This window comes from Sodiomyces alcalophilus (assembly GCF_042370955.1).
Source record: "Sodiomyces alcalophilus JCM 7366 unplaced genomic scaffold ACRALscaffold_2, whole genome shotgun sequence".
Taxonomy (NCBI): Eukaryota; Fungi; Ascomycota; class Sordariomycetes; order Glomerellales; family Plectosphaerellaceae; genus Sodiomyces; species Sodiomyces alcalophilus.
This window is the reverse complement of record NW_027263533.1, coordinates 8,548,533-8,568,059: the sequence shown is the minus strand read 5'-3', so window position 1 is coordinate 8,568,059 and position 19,527 is coordinate 8,548,533. Positions and strand designations below refer to the sequence as shown.

The following is a 19,527-nucleotide window of genomic DNA, read 5'->3' as shown; positions in this document are numbered from 1 at the left end:
CTTATTCCCCGATTCTCTTATCGAATCGCTCCCCTTTAATAACGGAAAATAACCCTTCTTACCGAGGCTTATTAAATCAGGAAAGATAAGGGATAGGCCTATAAGGCGTATACTAAACGTATAACGTTTAAGGCTACTACTAAAGAGTTAGCTATATTCCACGATATTACTAGCGCTTTTACCTTAGACGCTTACCTATTCCACTATATCCCCACTAAGATCCTCTTTATCTAGCTAGACGCCTCTAAAAAGTATAGGTTCTCCGTTATACTCTTCTAACTAGTCGATAAGACTAAATAGCTTACTAAAGGAACCTTTACGAAAACTAATATTCGAGTAGTGCTTTATATTAGTAAGGGCCTTAATACCGCTAAAAAGAAGTACTGGCCCACGGAACTTAAGGTCGCCTACCTGGTATAGGCTATTTATAAAACCCGTACTATTATTTAATCCGTTTATTATAACCCGACTATAGTCCTTATAGACCACGCCGCTACTATCGGTATTATAAAGTTAACTATCCTATCTAGCACCGATAAGACTAAGCTAAATATAAAGCTTACCCTCTCCTCTGAGTTTCTTAGCTAATTCTAATTAGATTATCGATATATCCCCGGTAAGACGAATATAGTAGCAGATACTTTATCTCGGCTACCTACCACTAATAGCGCCCTAGGCGAAGGCCTAGGCGAATTAGACCGGATTTAGGAAGACTAGGCTATACACTATATTAGCGAAATCTAAATAAAGGACGATATATAATAAAGGATTATTAAAGGATACGTTCACGATTTAAAGTAGGCATTTATCCTTACCTAAAACACTAACTATAACTTATTAGTCTAGATCCCTTTTAAGGTGGATAATAGTCTCCTATACTAAGTGGATCTAAATAAGATAAAACGCCTTTATATCCCCTTCTCCCTATATAAGGAATTCCTTTAAGCCGCCCACGATAACTAATACTATCTCGGAGCTAAATAGATATAATACGATTTAGTTAACCGCTTCGTAATCCTATAACTCTATAAGGAGGTGGACTTATATATCGCTTAATATAAGATATATCGTACCCACTAAATAGATCGGTAGGCTCCCCTTAGCGAGATATAGCCTATCCGAACGCCCTTAATCCCCTTTTATACTATCGCTATAGACTTTATTATCGGGCTACCCGAAGTGCCCTTTATAGGGATACCCTACCAGCGCGAAGGCTTTCCTTTATTTAATACCCTCCTAACCGTTACGGATAAGTTATTAAAGGCCTCCCTGCTTATCCCTGGCCATAGCACCTATACCGTAAAGGACTAGGCGTCCGTGTTTTTTTAAGCCCCTTAGATAGGTAACTAGGGTATTCCCCGCGCTATTATCTCGGACTATAACTCTAAGTTCTTATTAGACTCCTAGATAACTCTATAGAAGGTAGCCGGAACTAAGCTAGAGTTCTTAACGGCCTAGCACCCCTAAACCGATAGTATTTCCGAGAAGAAGAACTAAACTATTAAGATCGGGATACGTATATACCTAGCGGATAACCTAAACGGCTTATAGGCGAAGGTAATTATACTTTTATAGTTTAACCTAAATAACGCCTTTAATAAGACGCTTAGCTATATACTAAATAAGATACTATACGGCACTAAAACGAATAGTCCGCTCGACCTAATCGGAAACGTTAACCCTAAGTTCGTACACGAAATATTCTAGGAAGATACGTAACTTATTATCGTAATAGCATAGATATATATAAAGCGTTTATACGATAAGAAACAGCGTAATATTCGGTTTAAGCCCGGCGACCGCGTATATATCCGCCTTAGCCGTAGATACTCGCTCCTAGGTAAGGCTAGCCCTAAGCTTAGTGCTTAACGGATAGGCCCCTTTAAGGTCCTTAAGTAAGTATTACTATTAGCGTACCGATTAGATCTGCCTAAGACTCTTAATATACACCCTATTATCAGTATTACTTAACTCTAAATAGTTAGGTTCGCGGAGATACCTAAGACTAAAGGACTAATCGATATATAAGATAGGGGCTAAGAGTAATAGCAGGACCTATATAAGTACTATAAGCTCGAAGCTATCCTGGATAAACGGATTACTTATAGGGGAAGAGGTAAGCCACGTACCGAGTACCTTATTCGATAAAAGGACTAGCCGGACTAGTGGAACGTCTAGCTGCTAGTAGACGTAATAGAGGCTCCGGATTTAGTAGAGGAATTCGAAAAACGTTAAAGAGCTTTAGAGGTGCTTTGTTTAGCATTAAAAGGAGTAAAAGAAGTTAAAAGACTAGAGCCCGGCGAGCTCTAAAGAACTAAAGGGACCTATTTAGCCCCGCGGCGGAGCTAGGCTAGGGCTAAAGAACCGTCCCCCGTGATAATAGGAGCTCCTTTAAAAGGTATAACCGATATAGAAAGAATAACACTATCTAATCTTAAACTAATAAGAATAGAAGCCTTATCGGCTATATAGCCCCGGCGTACACGTAAATCAGCACGGCTAGATTAAAAATAAAAGATTTCTCCTAGCCGCCTATAGCTTCGCTATCTTCCTTTATTCTTTACCTATAGTTTAGCGATTATAATAATCACCTTAACTATAAGCTCGCCTAATGATTCTCTTATAATAACCCCTATCGTATATATCCTCCTATAGGGCAATAGTGCCTAACCGAATCCACTCCTATTCTAGTCCCTTATAATTAGCTAATTGCCCCGTTATATAACCGTCTAGCGCCATCCCCTATTATAGCCCTGCTATACTAAGCCTACTATTACCCTAGCCGCGTCTTATACACCTATATACCCCTTAACACGACCTTCTATATAGTTACGTACCTAATAAACGTCTATAAATCAAAGGATTAAAAGCTCCGCGAGGAGTTTACCCGGTGGTTTAGGAATGGCCGGGACGGCTCCGGCCTAACGTTTAACAGCTACTTTAGAGCTATAACACTCTTCGGGGATAAGAACGGAGTAGTATATAATCTTATTATAGCCGGTCTAGCGTTTAAATAGTGAATTATAGACTACGAAGTAATTACTAAACGCTACCGCCGTTAATTAGCTAAAAGAGGGTACGATAACCCTTAAAACAGACGCCTAAAGCGTACTATATTCGCCCTAGAGCCTATCGCTAATAAGTGTGTTAGCGTCGGCAGAGTAAAGGATATTACGGTAAAGTACCTATAGCTATAGTTTCTGCTAGATAATAATCATATTATCGCGTATTAGCCTTAGTATAAGTAATCGTTTAAGTAGTACCTAGCAATGGCTTGATATAACGCACCCCGCGGGCCTAACGGCTAATTTCTCTACGGGTCTACCCGATAAGCTAGTAGGCTTATAGTAACCGAGAGGGGCTTACCTATACGCACGCATAACACGCTAAATAGCCGCTAAAGCCCGGCGTTCCACGCTAATTACATATCGGCTAAAATACTTAATAAGGTTAATAAAACAGCTAGTATTAGCCTAGCGCTGGCAGACGCGGTGGATAAGCTCTGAGACGGATATTAAGTTAGACCCATTTATTATAGGCACTAAAGAATATTACGAGTATATTTAGCTGCACGTAACGGCTATTAAGAACTATCTATAAGCGCTCTAATAACGTCTAACCCCTACTATTAGGTCTATCACGGATATCTTAGGATAGACCAGCTTATAACCATCCCCGGTACTAGCTAGGCTATCCACGCTAATAATCACGGGGGGCTGGAAACGCGCCTATAAGGATATTAGATCAGCCCCCGCGGCTAAGAGACTTCTGTTTATTATTAACGGCGAAGATAAGATCTGGATCTAGGCAGCTAAGGCCTTCGCGGGCCGCCTTAAAGACGCCTATACCTACGTCGCGAGGGAAGACTTCGAATATAAGGGCTATAAGCTAGCTATCGTGACTTAGCGCTAGCACGCTATCGTAACGCTATTACCTATAACTAAATTCGTAATAGACTTTATTAATAAGCACGTTATTAATAACGACGTCTAGCAGGCTATAGATATACTATTCCTTGTCGTAATATAGCGTATAGAGGCGCTTATCCAAGTCGCTAAACTAGAGGAGGATAGAAGCTTAGATGGTAATAAGCATATCATTATAGCGAATAGACTAATAAGCAACGCCTAGCTAATTATAGACCTTATCCACCACACCGCCGCTATTTATAACCACTATAGTAAGAATAGCTGTAAGGGGCTTTTAGCCTTATACGATATAGTGGGCGAAGACCTAACAAGACGTCTAGACGATATTACCCCCGAGAACGTAGCTACTATCCTCGACCTGCCTATAGAGAAATAGAGATTACCTAGTATAGATCCCGAGGCTCCCGAAGTTAAGATTCTATAATAGGATAATAACGGGGGATTCGGCTTATTTACCGTTAGATGTTTTCTATTATCTTTTCTTTTTTTTACGTGTTCTTTATTTTCTTTTATCTATATTAGGCCCTAGGTTAGTAAATATATAACGGAGGGGCGGGCGGCCGGGCGTAATTACTAACGCTATAAACGGAGCCTAACGGAATTAGGAATATACGCTATAGGGCGCTATTCTATACTATAGTCTTTTTTATTTATTTAGCCTTAGCTAAAAATAAAGAATCGTGACCGCGTCTACCACTTATTACTAGTATTATAATCCGCCACGCCGAGTCTAAGTTAGACGGCGTAGACCTTAAGGGACGGCGAAACCCGCGGGACGCAGGGCTTTATCTGTCCCGGAGTATATGCTACGCACTATATTCCGGCACTATACTAGGACCTAAAATTCTATAGCTCCAGATTAATACTAGCACTATACGGGCACTAAACCCGTATAGCGCTAGATTAGTGCTAGCCCTATACTAGCACTAAACTAGTATAGCGCTAGACCGGTGCTAGTACCGTCCTGGCACTATACCTAGTATAGCGCCTAGTCCTAGATAGCCCGAGGTTCCCCCGTAGATATATATAGCCGGAACCTCGCCCTCTCCGTTAGAGAATATATCCTATTTATATATTATTTACTATACCCTAAGGTTACCTAACTTAAATCCTCTTATAGGTCCTATAGTACTGGCTAGCCAGAGATATATACGGTTAGTGTATATCACTATAGGCCTATTATAGGCGACTTATATATACGCTTCCTGGGGTTTAAAGCTACTAAGCTTCCCTTACTCTTTTAGATAGCTATAGGTAGAGCCAACGCAGGCTATATACCTACGCAGAACGCTTATATAATAGCATAAGGGGCTGCCTTTGTATCGTGGAAAAGACGCCGCGTATTTTACTTACGCTCTTAGGGACAGCGCGATACCGTCTTCTTGTTTCCACGGTAGGGCGACTAACTCCCCTGTGGCACCTATTAATAACTAGCGAAGCCGGACGGAAGGTGGGTCTAACGGGCCCCCTATTTAACCCTTATCGTATATACTAAGGCAGATAAGGGCCCCCCAGAACAGGATCTAAGTAGCGTAAAAAAGGAAAAGGGGTTCCTCTTTTACGTACGGCTCTAGCCGGATTCGAACCGACCCGGTTCCCTTAACCGTGTGCCAGGTATACCACCACTATAGTATATATTAATATTAAAGAATTAAAATACTAGGTTTTAATACTTAGTATTCTTAGTTCTTTATAAGGGGGTATAACTAGGTTTTTGTATATTCGGGTTTTCCTAGATATTAAAAGTTTTTATAAATTTTCCTTGAAATAATGGTATACTATAATAATAATAAGGGTTTTGGAATTTCCCCTTAAATTAAAAAAGAAGAGGTTTTTCTATTTTATTCCTCTATATATTCTAGTCTTAGATATACTAGGATTACCGTGCTATAACATAACCATAACTATAACCTTACTAAGCTGCACTTATTATATAAGAGTTAGCTTACCGGGGGGTGTTAATATTATAGATATTATACGTATACTAAGTAATAATTATAGGGCCCGACTAGGGAGCCTAGACGGATTAATATCCGTGCTACAAAATAAGGCTGAAAGTGGATTCATGGCTGCAACTCCGAAAGCTCTCAGTACCATATCTAATTTATACGAACCTAATAATAGTTTAAGTCGCAACGTACTTAGGATAGGTACCTAGTCACACCGCGTAAGCTTACCTGTTCCTAAAGATATACCTAGGTGGCCTTTCTATTATAAGCCTAGGGCCTATAGAGCTTCGATTACTCCGTATACGCGCCCCTAGATATCCTGAGTTCTAATAGTCTGGGCATCGAACTTATTCATAGGTGCATAAAGTACGAAGTATATATACGAAGTAGGTATAGTACATACGGCTTTCAGAATCGTTTGGATGTGTCCACTTAACGCCTCATTTCGCCTCATTTTATAGCCCCGATATCAATTGGTCTAGGCTCCCTAGTCGGGCCCTAATTATAATAATTATAAGTATAATATCTAAGCCAAAATAAATAGTATATAGTTATAGCTATATAACTAGACGTCTACTTTATAACTAGCTTAACCTATACTATAATACTATACGTATTCTGCGTATATATATACTTGGCTTATGATATATATTATATAAATACACTAGGTATCGTAAATACGATATCTTGGTTATTACTTAAGCTAAGAACGTGGCGTGATAAACTTCGCGTAGGCTCTTGACATAACAGTTGCCACCCAATCTTCCAGGGTCTTTTGCCAGCCCCGGTTCCAGGAAGAAATCCCAGAAATCAGCTCTTTACACATACAATATCAATAATATTAGACGCAGCTTTAAGCTCGTGCAACAAGCAGTAACCCTACAGTTCTACGAATTCAATAGCTTTTTACTTGATTTCCCTCTCTTCCGCGCGTATAGCCCACTACTCGTAGCCTAATTTATTAACAATATACTAGCCTATTCCGCTAATATTAGGTTATATCTATATTAAAAGACTCTTAATCTTATATAGTCCTCTATGCTTCCGACTACGCTTACTAATATCACCGAACTTAGTCTCGAATACCTCCTATTATGTATTATCTATATCGATTATACCAGTTTTATCGATATAGTAATTAACTCTACTCTTCTTAATAAGCGTAAACCCTGCCTATAGCTCTTTTTTAGTACCCTAAGCTTTATTATTATAGCCTTAACTATTAGATTAGCTCGAGCAAATACTTTATATATATATAGTAAATGCTTTCCTAAGGCAGCCTGCCTCGCTAGCTTCTTATTATTAGTCGCTAACAGGGTACTATTATAATAAGCCGTAACTAGCTAAGTATAGAGTTTATACTCGATTTCGTCTCTTTATCTTCCTTATAAAGACTGTTTAGACAAGGAAACATAGACTTACTCCTAGACAGGCCCTATAATATAGCACTCCGGCTATTTATATTACCCTTAGATATATAGTTATTAGAGAAGATATTATTAAGGTTCTGCGTTTACTATATCCTCGACGTAGATAGTGCCGTGGATTATATACTAGTATTCTTTAGGTCTAGTATATTATCTAAAGACTCCGCTATAATTTCTTTTATACTACTATAACCTAGTCCGGATATATTTATATAGAAGATAGTTATTACTATATTATATAAAAGTAATATATATATATATATATACCTTATAGTGCCTCTATAGTATAGTGGTGGTATACCTGGTATATAGTTAAGGGTGACTGGGTCGGTTCGAATCCGGCTAAAGGCGCAAGCAAAAGAGGAACCCCTTTTCCTTTTTTACGCTACTCGGATCCTGTTCTGGGGGGCCCTTATCTGCCTTAGCATATACGATAAGGGTTAAACAGGGGGCCCGTTAGACCCACCTTCCGCCCGGCTTCGCTAGTCGTTAACGGGTGCCACGGAGGAGTTGGTCGCCCCACCGTGGAAAAACGAGAAGACGGTATCGCGCTATCCCTAAGCGCGTGGGTAAAATACGCGGCGTCTGTTCCACGATACGGAAGCAGCCTCTTATACTATTACGTAAGCGTTCTGCGTAGGCACGTAGCCTGCGTTAGCTCTACCTATAGCTATCTAAAGAGTAAGGGAAGCTTAGGAGCTTTAACCCTAGGAAGCGTAAATATATATATATATATAAGTCGCCTATAAGTGGGCCCGTAGGGGCTAACCCTAGGGTATACGGAAGGCGTATAAATAAACAGAGATAACTACGCGCGCGCCGTTAATTCGAGTATATAGTCGGCTTTAAAGCCGCTACGGGCTATATTATAGGCTTCCTAGTACCGAAGCTATAAGTTTCGTATTAATAGATAAGTCAGTATCGGGGCCCCCGCGGCACCCGTATAAGGCAGTAAATCTAGAGGAGGAGGGTATAGGGGTTTTTATCTAAGTTATATACTAGTTCCCTAAGTCTTATACTATGGTTTTCCCCCCTATAGGCATCTAAGAAGAACCGTATAGTTAGAATTCTGGCTCCTAGTATATATATAGGATAGCGGAGTAAGAACTAATAAAATAAAATAAATACCTTATAGTATCTGATTATCTATAAGGCTATAGCCTATATCCTATAGCATCTAGCCTATATTCTACTAAGTAAAAATCGTTTATTATATATAAGGGTATATTAAAAGAAAGAGACGGCGCGGTTTTAGCGTCTTAGCTAAAGATATATCTTAGATAAAAGTTAGGCTAGAAAATCGTTAACTAGGCGGAATTCTCGAACGGGGCCTTACGTAACTTCGGCTAGGTTGACTATTTCGAAGAGGCCGCTGGTCACGTGACATTGCGAACCCTCCACTTCCAGAACGTTTTACACACTACCTACCTAACTCAAGTTAGCATCCATCCACTACATAGCATTGCACCCTATGATTCCATTCTCTAGATCACTAAGTTTGTGGTTATTCGCGGTAAACGGCCCATCTTTTCCCAAGCTACTTGTTGGGACAACTCGAAGGTCTAAGCCATGGCAACGTACGTATAACCGAAACATCAAATCCCTTCAATTTCTCGATCTGTTCTCGCACCACCGCGCACTCTCCCCCCCCCCCTTTTTTTTTTTTTTCCTTTTCCCTCCGCGGGGCGGGGTTTTCTCTCTCTCTCGGATCTCCAGGACGATCTCTACGTTCAGTTGTCCTCCCTCGGTTGTGTTACTCAACTCGAAGTTTCTTCCTTGGGCTTAGGCTTCTGTCACGATGTAGCGCTTCAAGGCATATTGGTTAACAAAGATATGCCCAAGTAATATCACCTGGCACCCCTCACTGTCACGCCATGAGCGCAACCATCTTCGTGGCCAGCGGGGTTTCACTATTTGGTTGACTGGGCTTTCCGCCTCCGGAAAGAGTACTGTGGCCACTGCTTTGGAGCAGCACCTTCTCCACCTCGGTCTTTCCGCATACCGCCTTGACGGCGATAATGTCCGGTTCGGCCTGAATAAAGACCTTGGTTTCTCAGAAAAGGACCGAAATGAGAACATCCGTCGCATCGCAGAGGTGAGAGACAAGTCTCGCTGCTCACCGGAAGGGCTGCTCTTTTCACATATTCCGTCTCTAATATCTCGCCAGGTTGCCAAGCTTTTTGCGGACTCGGCCACTATTGTCATATCTTCTTTTATTTCCCCCTATCGGGCTGACCGACAGATGGCACGGGAACTGCATGAACAAGCAAATACGAACAGCGACGATCCCATCCCGTTCATTGAAGTCTTCGTGGATGTCCCACTCGCAGTTGCCGAACAGCGTGATCCGAAAGGCTTATATAAGAAGGCCAGGGCGGGTGAGATCAAGGACTTCACTGGAATAACCGCCCCATATGAGGAACCCCTAGATCCCCAGATTCGGATACGGACACACGAATTGTCGGTGGAGGACTGTGTCGCAAAGATCACTGCTTGGTTATACGCCCAGGGCTTGCTTTCTCCGACCCAGAAAGCAATTTAATGAGCCTTTGGCATCGATTCAGACTCGCGGATATACTACGAGCTGAATTTGGAGGAACGCTTATTTGAGGAGAATGAGACCACGGCATTTAGGCATTGAACTGACCAGAGCAACGTGAAATATGTTCTTAGTTGGCCGTGAAATATGTTCTTAGTTGGCGGATGAGATGCTCATGCTTCTCCGGTCATCTGTCTACTAAAGCGTCGTCCAGGTGTAAATACTGGTCACCCAATAGGCTGAAGGGTCGATCAGGGCAAGACGAACTCGTAATACACATACGCCGTGTATTCACTGTTTTCGGCACCACCAATCCCCGCGGCTGCTAACTCCGACGTCAATTTGGCATCATCCTTTGTCACCCTGCCACGCTTATCCTTGTCAAACGCATTTCCACCGAGATAGGAGTATTCAGAGTCGAGGGCACTCCTGACCTTGCTGGCTTGCTTCGGAGTTGTCTAAGAAGAGGAATTAGTTCCAAGCCTGGCCCACTGCATGAGACAATACTTACTTTAACCAACGCAGAGACGTAGTCTAGCGGGAGACCGTAACGGAGAACAGCTTCGACAAATACACGCAGTGTAAGAACGTGCAGCCAAATCATAACGCTCTCGCTCCACCCTGTCCGGCCGATGCGGAGAGTTTCCCCCCAGCTCTTCCTTTCTTCTTGAGCCACTCGATTTAGCTCCTGTTGTTCCTCCTCCCTACCACCCTCGATATGCTTATAATGTCTGGGTGTCCACTTGCGCTCTCGGCACTTTTGAAGGAACTCTGCGCTGGTCTTCTTGAAGGTCGTGATGGCAAACAGAGTGAAGTCTTCATCTTGCGCGACTTGCACGGAGGAGCGCGGCACTACCATGGGGGACAGAGTCTCGTAGCTTTTCAAAAAGTCTTTCTTGTTGCTGACGGGCACTACGATCAGATGTGTCTCGAGGTACTCCGAGCCCTGAACGAGCAACGTTGGATCGACGACATGTGTCAGGGATTTGGTGGATAGGTTGCCCCTGGTAAGCGATCGAGGAAATTAGCTAGGGCTTCAGAGGCAAGGTTGCGGATGAACGGCATACGTTTGTTTTCGCTGCAGGGCAGTGAGGTCATTCTTGATTGCCTTATGCTGATTCAACTTGCCCTTGACGTCGTTGTCAATGGTGATGAGTTCCTGCAGACACAGGTTAGGTCAAAATGTACGTAGAGCTAGAGTTGACCGTAAAAAGGGGACACGAAACCTTCCGCAGAATATCAACCAATTCTCCAATAGGCTTGTCGGCCCTGTATCTAACTTTGTTCCAGGAGAACCGGTTCAGATACTGGTCGGTGGGTTCTGAGTGCGGTCAGGTCAGCCATTATAGACTTGCAGCGGACAACAGTGCGATCGCCATGCGGAGCAACTGCCGTTAACATCTTACTATCATTCACCATCTTCTGCTGGTTGACCTTCTCCTCGTCTCCGCCCATGACATTCTGCAACGCTTCTGCGACCTTCGTCACAACGGATTCACAAGCCGCTTCAAGCTTTGCAAGATCATCGGCTTGCTGGACAAGCGTATCTAAAGTCCCGATTTTGAAGTCCGGAACCGGGAAAGGTCGAGTTGTCGCATTGTCGACGGAGATCACTGTCGATAGAGTTGAGAGCGCTTCGTCGGTATTATCAGAATCGAAGATGCCGAGAGGCAGTGAAACGAGAATGTATTTGTCGGGCATCGTGTTATGAGCATGGATCTATACCCACCCTTTCGGCAATATAAGGGGTCGAACTGTCCAGCAGGTCGAGATCTAACAATGGCAAAGGTTAGCTAAAATTCGATTGCAGGCCCAGGAAGAAGCCAAACTTTGCCAGTCCTAAGGCGATCGGCGTAAGATGCTTGTTACTCAAAAGAAATTAAACTAGGGCACCTGAAGCATGCTCTTAGCATTGCTGTTCACATGAATAGGCAAAGTGACTTTCAAGGATCGGAACAACTTGTTGCACAGGCCGGACCGCAACAAGAACGGAACAGTTATTCCGGCCCGAACTTGAATATAAGCCATCTGCAAGATCAAGGGGAAGATACTATTATAGAGATTAAGGCCCCTTTCGATAATTGCCTATAGTTTATAAATCTAGTAATATTATAGGAGATATAAGAGTCGGCTCTAGAATATAGTATTACTAACCTAAGGATATAGCTACTAATATACCTATTATAGGTGGCTCTACTATAAACCTTTAGTATCACTTATCTATATATAGTCACGCAGCCTCTAATACTATATTATTACTATCGAGCTTACTATCTCTTTTCTTCTTCTAGGCCTATATCTTATTAACGGGTTCTTTTAAATCTTGATTATAGGTTAGAAACATTTTGATAAGTCTTTTCGTTGCTTTATTAATTTCGAATATTAAGGATATTCTCCTCGAGGGCTTTTAGAGTTATTAAAAGACTATTAGAGGGCGGAACTAGCTATAAGGAGGACCGTAGGGATATACGATATCGAGTTATATCTGAAGACCATTAACCTAGGCTAAGACCTACTGTCTTAGGGTCTTGAGTTATCACGTATAGGTCCTAGGGAGGATAGTTACTAGTCCTTAAGTAGGCTGTTTCCCGTGAAGTCCTAAGTGGAAAGGGCCTGATAAACAATTCTATAATTATCCCCTCCTCCTAAGGTTAACTTCGTCGTCTCTTATTATTATAGTCTTAACGACTCTCTTTCCTCCTTATATATAACCTATAATAGTGAATTGATTCTAACTGTTTACAGATATAATAACTATCGAGAGTTTAAAGACTTAGTATTATTTTAAATTCTATTACTACCTCCTAAATAATATCTAAGATACCCCCTAAGTATACCTCTATTATTTATAACTAGAATATTTCTCTCTTTAGAAAAGCAGCTAAAGCCGGGCTATTAGGCGCTAAGTATAAGTAATCCTTTATACCCGATTTAGATAAAGAAGAAGATAATAACCCCGACCTTAAGGTTAGCAGATAAGCTAAGCCGGCTACTCGTAATCTTATAGTAGAGCCACTACTTAACTAAGGGACCCCCTAAGTTATCTATATATATTAGGGGTTTTCGTGTAAAGAGTAAAGAGACGTTGCAAGATAATTAAAAGGGTAATATACACTAAGGGGTTGAATGGAGAGTTAAATTATTCGCTAAACTTCTAAGTCAGGAGTTTAGCTTCACCCATCCCTTTTATAGATAACCAGAGCCTTTTCCCCGGCAACCTTAGAGAATCCCCTCGAAATTATTCCTAGGACCACGACTTATCCGTTAATAGTCCTCCCTATTATACTATAACAGGCCGGTCCGGATAGTACTAGTCCCGGAGCCGACCTAACTATCTATCTCCGACTACCACACCCTATCTAATCCCCTTCGTAACTATTAAGACGTATTGTTTCCTTTTATTCAGGCTATCCCTAACTTCGATAAATTATGCCCGTGATATCACGCCCCCTTTTCTAATGCTTATATCCCTAGGAGTAAATATAGTTAACCGGGTATTCTTATAAGGACCCTCTCCTATTTAACCTATATCCTCTGGATATAGCCCCCGGGAGAGACGACTCGGCCCGGTATAGAACCCGGCTATAAATAGCTTAAGTTAGCCTATACTAGGCTTTTAGCTCGTAAGCCACTATTCGTATTTAGGTTCTAGCTATCCCACTATAAGGCCTTTTATAAATAACTTACTAAAGCCAAAGCGAAATATAAATATAAAGATTAATCTCTCCTAAACCTATAAACCATCGTGATAAAGCATAAATAAAGCTTTATAGATCCTTTAATACTCCGCCTTTAAGCTATCATTAAAGGCCTTATAAATAATCCGTGAATAACCGTATCGCCTAGCTAAATATAAAGCCTATAGACTTTAAGGAGTGCACGCGACGCTTTATTATTATCTAAATAATCAACTATAGGGGCGCTCCTAATATAGTAGGTATACCCAGATTATAGAGTAGGCAGGAGTACTTACATAGGCTTTACTTGAGGCCCGGTGATTATTATAAAATATATCCTAGTTAGTCCTCCTAGCTTATTATTATTTTTCCTCTTCTCTTCTTTACCTATTCGAGTAACTATTCTAATAGCCTTATCCCGAAGCCCGATCTATAAGGTAATCCTTATTATCGTATCTTAGCTATAAGGCGTTTCTTAGTAGTTCGTCTCGAGTTCTCTAGAGGTCTTCTCGTCACGTTATGCGAGGTCCCTGGCCGTTCGTTGGTTTTATTAATCTAATATCTAAAGTAGCTTAGTATAATCGTCCCCCGTATAAATAATAATAACCCCTATTAATAATATACCTCGGTTCCGTATAGAATAATAATATAAGTGAATATGATACATGCTTCCCTAGGCTCGACTAACCCTTATATTCTAGTATAGCACCTTAGAAATAGTAGTTATATACGGCTAATAAGTTAGCTTATTAGCTTAAGTCTGCTAATAATTCTCCGGTTAAGAAGACCGTCGCGCCTATAAAGAACGGTAAGAAGGCCGGTAGTGGCCTTAACACCGCCACTAATAAGTCCCTTATTATTAAGGATAGCACTATTAAAAAGACTACTAAGAAGGGTGGCATTAATGACGGGTTAACTATACCTGGTATAGTGCCTCAGGCGCCTGCTAAAATAAAGGGGCCGGCCGCGCCTAGGGCGGAGTTACTTATAACTCCTACTTAAGCGCGCCTAAATAATAAAGCGTCCGCTATGCCAGGCGTGGTGTCTAAGACACCTATTAAAACGAAGGGGTTAGCTATACCTAGTACGGGGTCGTTTACGACTCTGATTAAAGCAAGGGGCCTAGCCCTCCCTAATAAGGAGTCCTTCATAGTTCCTAACTCCTAGATTAGTAATATCCTTACCTGTTTCTTCCTAGTAATTAGATCTGATAATAGTTTGCCCGGTAGCTAGTCTACTAGTAACTAAAGGACTCCGACTCTAGCGCTAGTAAACTATAATAGTAATAACGATAATAAAGATATTAACGATAATATCGGTAACTATAATAAAAAAGACAAAGCCATTACGATACAGAACGGCTTAGGTAGTATAAACTCGGATAAGTCTTTAATAACAGGAGTGCTCAAGACCACGAAGTGCATATAACCAAAACAACACACATAATAAGGAAACCTTAAAAAGAGGTTCCTGGAGGTGCGCGCTGCTCTGATCAGGGCAACGGAGCTTAAACGAAGTGAATATAATAAACGTGGCAAAACTTAGCGTTAAAAGGATAATAATTGTGTAGAATAATAAGCATTCTCTGTGTCTGGGTGGCGTCGCTATATATATATAATATATAAGATAAAATAAAAAAGATGCGCGCATGTCTTATAACGTTACGTGATATCCTAACGATATAGCACTGGGTCTCTGATCTAACCCTCTATAATAAGGGGGATATAACTATATCGGGTAGCGCTAATAGTATCCTTTATATTAATAGCGATAAGAGCGAGGATAATAACTTTATTCCTAGTAGAGGTAAGAGCTCCTTAGGTAATAATATCTTTAGTAACGATAACGTTACCGATAAAGGTCCGGGGGCTAACAGGGGCGATAGCGACGCTACGACTTCTAATAACAGTACTCGCTCGGGCCTTTACCCGGTTTGGGAAGTAATTCTAAGGGGCGACCTTTATAATCCTCCCTATTAGCGGTACTACTTAGAATTCCTTAATATTATCTTAGATAGCTAAGGTCCTATTATCTTTTATTCGTATTATAACTTAGGCTCATAATCGTTTAAATACTATTACTACTAGGAGGACTAGAATAGTAAGAAGTATAAAGAGATATAGTTATACTCTCTGCCCGGTATAGACTACCCCGGGATACTAACCTATTTATAGATAAATCTTTATGCCACTTATACTATTATTGATATATAAGAAGCACTTATGGATACGGTAAGGTGCGGTGGTTTTACCGATAAAAAACTTACAAGTTATCTCTCCCCTATCTTATTCGTGTACTGGTGTTAACTCCTTTCGGCTAGCGTGCCGCCTATAAGCTCTAGGGGCAGCTATACCGGGCCTACGCTAATAACTAGTATTATAACTCCCGCGACTTTAATAATATGCAATATAAGCGTCGCCGTGATAACGCGGTTACGGAGGCTCGAATTACCTTATATAATATCTAGGCGCGAGAGGCCCGTAAATAGATAAAGGTTCTTTAGTAAATCCGGGATCTACTAATAGTTAGTGATAGTATAGAGGGTAACGACGATAATAGTAATAATAAGGAATATTTTAATAGTCTATAGCCATAAAATAAGAAATAGATTTAATAAGCTAATATAGGCGGGCACTATATATATATAGTATAACCACTATTATTTTTTATTTGCTTTTTAGCGTCTAAGATATAAGATAATGAATTAGTAAAGATAAAGATAGTAACGAGACCCTCCGGGGTTATAGTATAATAAACTAATAATAACGACGAAGGGCCCTATAGGGTAATAATAATTTCCGCACTTTCCGGGCCCTGTCTTCTTACCGATCATGATATTCCTAAAGAAGTCCCTCTAGGATATAACGTCTGAGCTCCTAGGTGTTATCCTCGTGCCTATAATCCGCCCACTTAACTAAGTACAGCCTCCTCTTCCTATTAAACTAATAAGCCAAAATCTCCTCTACCTTACACTCCTCCGACTCGTATAGCTCTATATCTATCTCTATAGGCTTAAGAGCCTAATTATCGCGAGACCGCTAGGGCTCTAATAAAGAGATCGCGAATATAGTATAAATCTTTATCGACTATAGAAGATCTAGCTTATAGGCGAGACTATAATAACTAATAACTAAGGTGATACGGTACGGCCCGCGGTACTTATCTAAGAGTTTCCTATTAGGCCGCTTTTATTTAATGTTTTTTAAGGAGACTAGGATATAGGCCCTTACCTTAAACTGTTATTAAGTCCGCCCGGTATTATAGAACCTTTTATCAGACTCTTAGGCCTTCCGGATAAAAGTTTCTATTACTTAACGATTAGCAATTAGGTGCTTTACCCGTTATTTAGCGGATACCGCCCTAACGTTTAACGACTTAGGTAATTGGATAGTATTAGGGTAATAAGGGTTCTAGCCTATTAACGCTATAGAGGGCGTCTATTTAATTACTAAGTACTACGCGGTATTATAGATAAACTATATAAGGGATAGCTTATCCACCTAGTTTGTCTGCTCCCGCGAGTAATAACTACGAAGGTAATACTTAATACTCTAATTCTAACGCTTAGTCTATTTATCGGTCTAAGAATAGAATATAGTGCATATCCTATAGTAAACACCTAAGAGACTATAGAAGGGTCTTTAAAACTTACTTCTAAATAAAGAGCCCCGATCCGAGATAATACTATCCAGTAACCTATAAACACTAAAGACTATTAATTATAGAATATCGGCTAAATCTTTAGTGGTTAGTATACCGTTATAAGGGATATAAAGGGAATACTTTATATAATAGTAAACCACTATAAGGACCGTATCCTTTTTTTTCCGCCCTAGTTAATAAAAAGGAGACCCGTGATAAAGTCGATTAAGATCTCCTAGAACGGATAAGACGGAACTAAAAGACTAGCCAATAGGCTATAAGGCTTATAATGCCTCTTCTTAGTCCTCTAATAAACTCTATAAGTAGGTATATACTTCTTTACGTCCCGGGAAATATACTCCTAATAAAATAAGTCCGACATCCTTTTAGTTGTTCTGCTAGAACTATAATATTTAGCGGTGGGTTTATTATAAAAGGCGTATAGGATCTTTTTCCTTAACCCCTATATATTCGGGATAAAGAGGCGACCTTTAAAAAGGATTCGGCCCTCCTTATCCCTTAACTATAAGTCGGATAACCGGTCCTTCCTAGATAAAGAAATATAAAAGGGATTATCCTTTTAGGTATCGGCCACCCTTTCCTTTAAACTTAGTAATAAGTCCTCGGAAACCCTAGCTGCTCTGCCCGCTTTCTCTATAACCCTTAAGACGAGTTTACGGGTAAACCTCTTAATAGGCTTTTAATGCTCCGTGTCTCGGTCCGCCTAACTAGAAGTATACTATGGCTTCTATGATAGACTATTAGCCGGATTCTAAGCTCCTGACGGGTACTTAATCTTAAAGTAGAATACTAATACCTCCTTTAGCTATCGCGTATATTATAGCTTAAGTTCTAGCTTATCTATTAGGTACCGATAATTAACGTGGTCTATTAGATCTTCTACTAGGGTCTAGCTATAGGCTAGGTAGTATCTTTAATAATAGAATACCTCGATAATCGCTATTAACTCCGTGTCTAGACTCGAATAGTTTAACTCTATACCCTTACGCTTCCTTAAAAAGAACGCGATAGGGTATTATACCCGATCTATATACTAACTAATTACCGCCCCTAAATTAAACCCCGATATATCCGGCTCTAGTTGAATATATAATTTAGGATCGAAATACTATAAAACTAGAGCCTCCTAAAACCTCTAGTATAAGTCGTTAAACGCCTCTTTCTTCTTTATAGATATTATAAACACCCCCTTTACTCTACTCGTCTTTATTAAGTCTAAGAGTGGCGCTATAATCTTCGAATAGTGCTTAATAAAACGCTAATAAAACCTAATAAAACCCATAAAGATTTAGCTAGTCTTTACCGAGTTTAGCTCTTATTAATCGCGGATAGCCTTAACTCTAGACTAATCTATATAAACCCTATCCACTTTAATAATAAACCCTAGGAACTCTAGCCCTTAAATCTTAAATATATACTTCTTAGGATTCGCGTATAACGACCACTCCCTTAACGTCCTTAAAGCCTCCTTAACGTATACTTAATAAACCTTAAGGTCCTTACTATAAATTCAGATATCGTTTAGACAAACTATATAGATCGTATTACCTAACCTACTTAAGGCCTAGTTAATATACCGTTAAAAGCTAGCTAGGGTATTAATAAGCCTAAAGGGTATAATTATATACCCGAAATAAGTATAGCTGGTTCTAAAAGCTATCTTTTACTTATTACCGGGTCTTATATAAAGTCGATAATACGCGTCCTTAAGGTCTAGCTTAGTAAAAACCTTTAATAATAAAAGCTAGTTTATAATCTTATATAATAATAGGAGCGGTATACGGTCTTTATAAGTAACCTTATTTAACCCCCTAATAATCTATGTATAGTCTTAAGTTACTACCCTTCTTCGGTATAAAAAGAATAGGAGTAGCCGTAGGCCTAATAGGATAACGAATCTAACCTTTAGCGAGGGCGCCCTAGAGGTACTCCTATAAAGCTACTAACTCCTCCTGCCCTAATAAGTAAGTCGGCCTAAACAGGAGCGTCTTCCCTTCCTCTAACTTAATCCCGTGGTCCTATTAATAATAGCTAGGCAGCTTACCCGCCTCCTCCACGTTATATATATCCAAGACCTTATAATACTACTCCGGCACGGCTACTAATAACTCTTCTTATCCAGCGGGTAAGGAGTCCTCCGGGGGTTTAGGTAGTAGTTTAGGTAAGGGAGTAGGCGTGGTCGTATCCTCTAAGATATAAGCTTAGATATAGCCAACCCGCGCTACCTAGGCCCCAATAAGCCTAACAGTCACCTTCGCCCTATTTATAGCACTCTTTAACTTCTTCCGTGAACCTATAAACTTTAACTCCTCTTTCTAAGTCTAAAATATCTAACTCTTCTTC

General features: G+C 40.4%; 3 protein-coding genes and 1 non-coding gene across 4 annotated transcripts; 2 read left to right on the top strand and 2 right to left on the bottom strand.

Moving 5' to 3' along the window:
• Positions 1–4,882: 4,882 nt before the first annotated feature.
• ACRALDRAFT_1069319 (uncharacterized protein) lies at positions 4,883–6,332 on the bottom strand (the record flags this gene model as incomplete). The annotated part of the gene is made up of 4 exons (XM_071017658.1): positions 4,883–4,993; positions 5,283–5,349; positions 5,496–5,554; positions 6,282–6,332. The coding sequence occupies 4 exons, from the start codon at positions 6,330–6,332 to the stop codon at positions 4,883–4,885; spliced, it is 288 nt and encodes a 95-aa protein (XP_070878277.1).
• Positions 6,333–7,580: 1,248 nt separating this feature from the next.
• On the top strand, positions 7,581–7,656 carry ACRALDRAFT_t88. The gene has a single exon. It is a non-coding gene; the product is annotated as a tRNA-Tyr (tRNA).
• Positions 7,657–8,874: 1,218 nt separating this feature from the next.
• On the top strand, positions 8,875–9,847 carry ACRALDRAFT_2026577 (uncharacterized protein; the record flags this gene model as incomplete). Its single annotated transcript, XM_071020398.1, has 3 exons — positions 8,875–8,882; positions 9,148–9,400; positions 9,473–9,847. 3 exons carry the CDS (start codon positions 8,875–8,877, stop codon positions 9,845–9,847), a joined length of 636 nt encoding a protein of 211 aa, XP_070878276.1.
• A 248-nt stretch (positions 9,848–10,095) lies between these two features.
• On the bottom strand, positions 10,096–11,545 carry ACRALDRAFT_2099596 (uncharacterized protein; the record flags this gene model as incomplete). Its single annotated transcript, XM_071022957.1, has 5 exons — positions 10,096–10,302; positions 10,356–10,848; positions 10,912–11,003; positions 11,071–11,165; positions 11,251–11,545. The coding sequence occupies 5 exons, from the start codon at positions 11,543–11,545 to the stop codon at positions 10,096–10,098; spliced, it is 1,182 nt and encodes a 393-aa protein (XP_070878275.1).
• Positions 11,546–19,527: the final 7,982 nt, after the last annotated feature.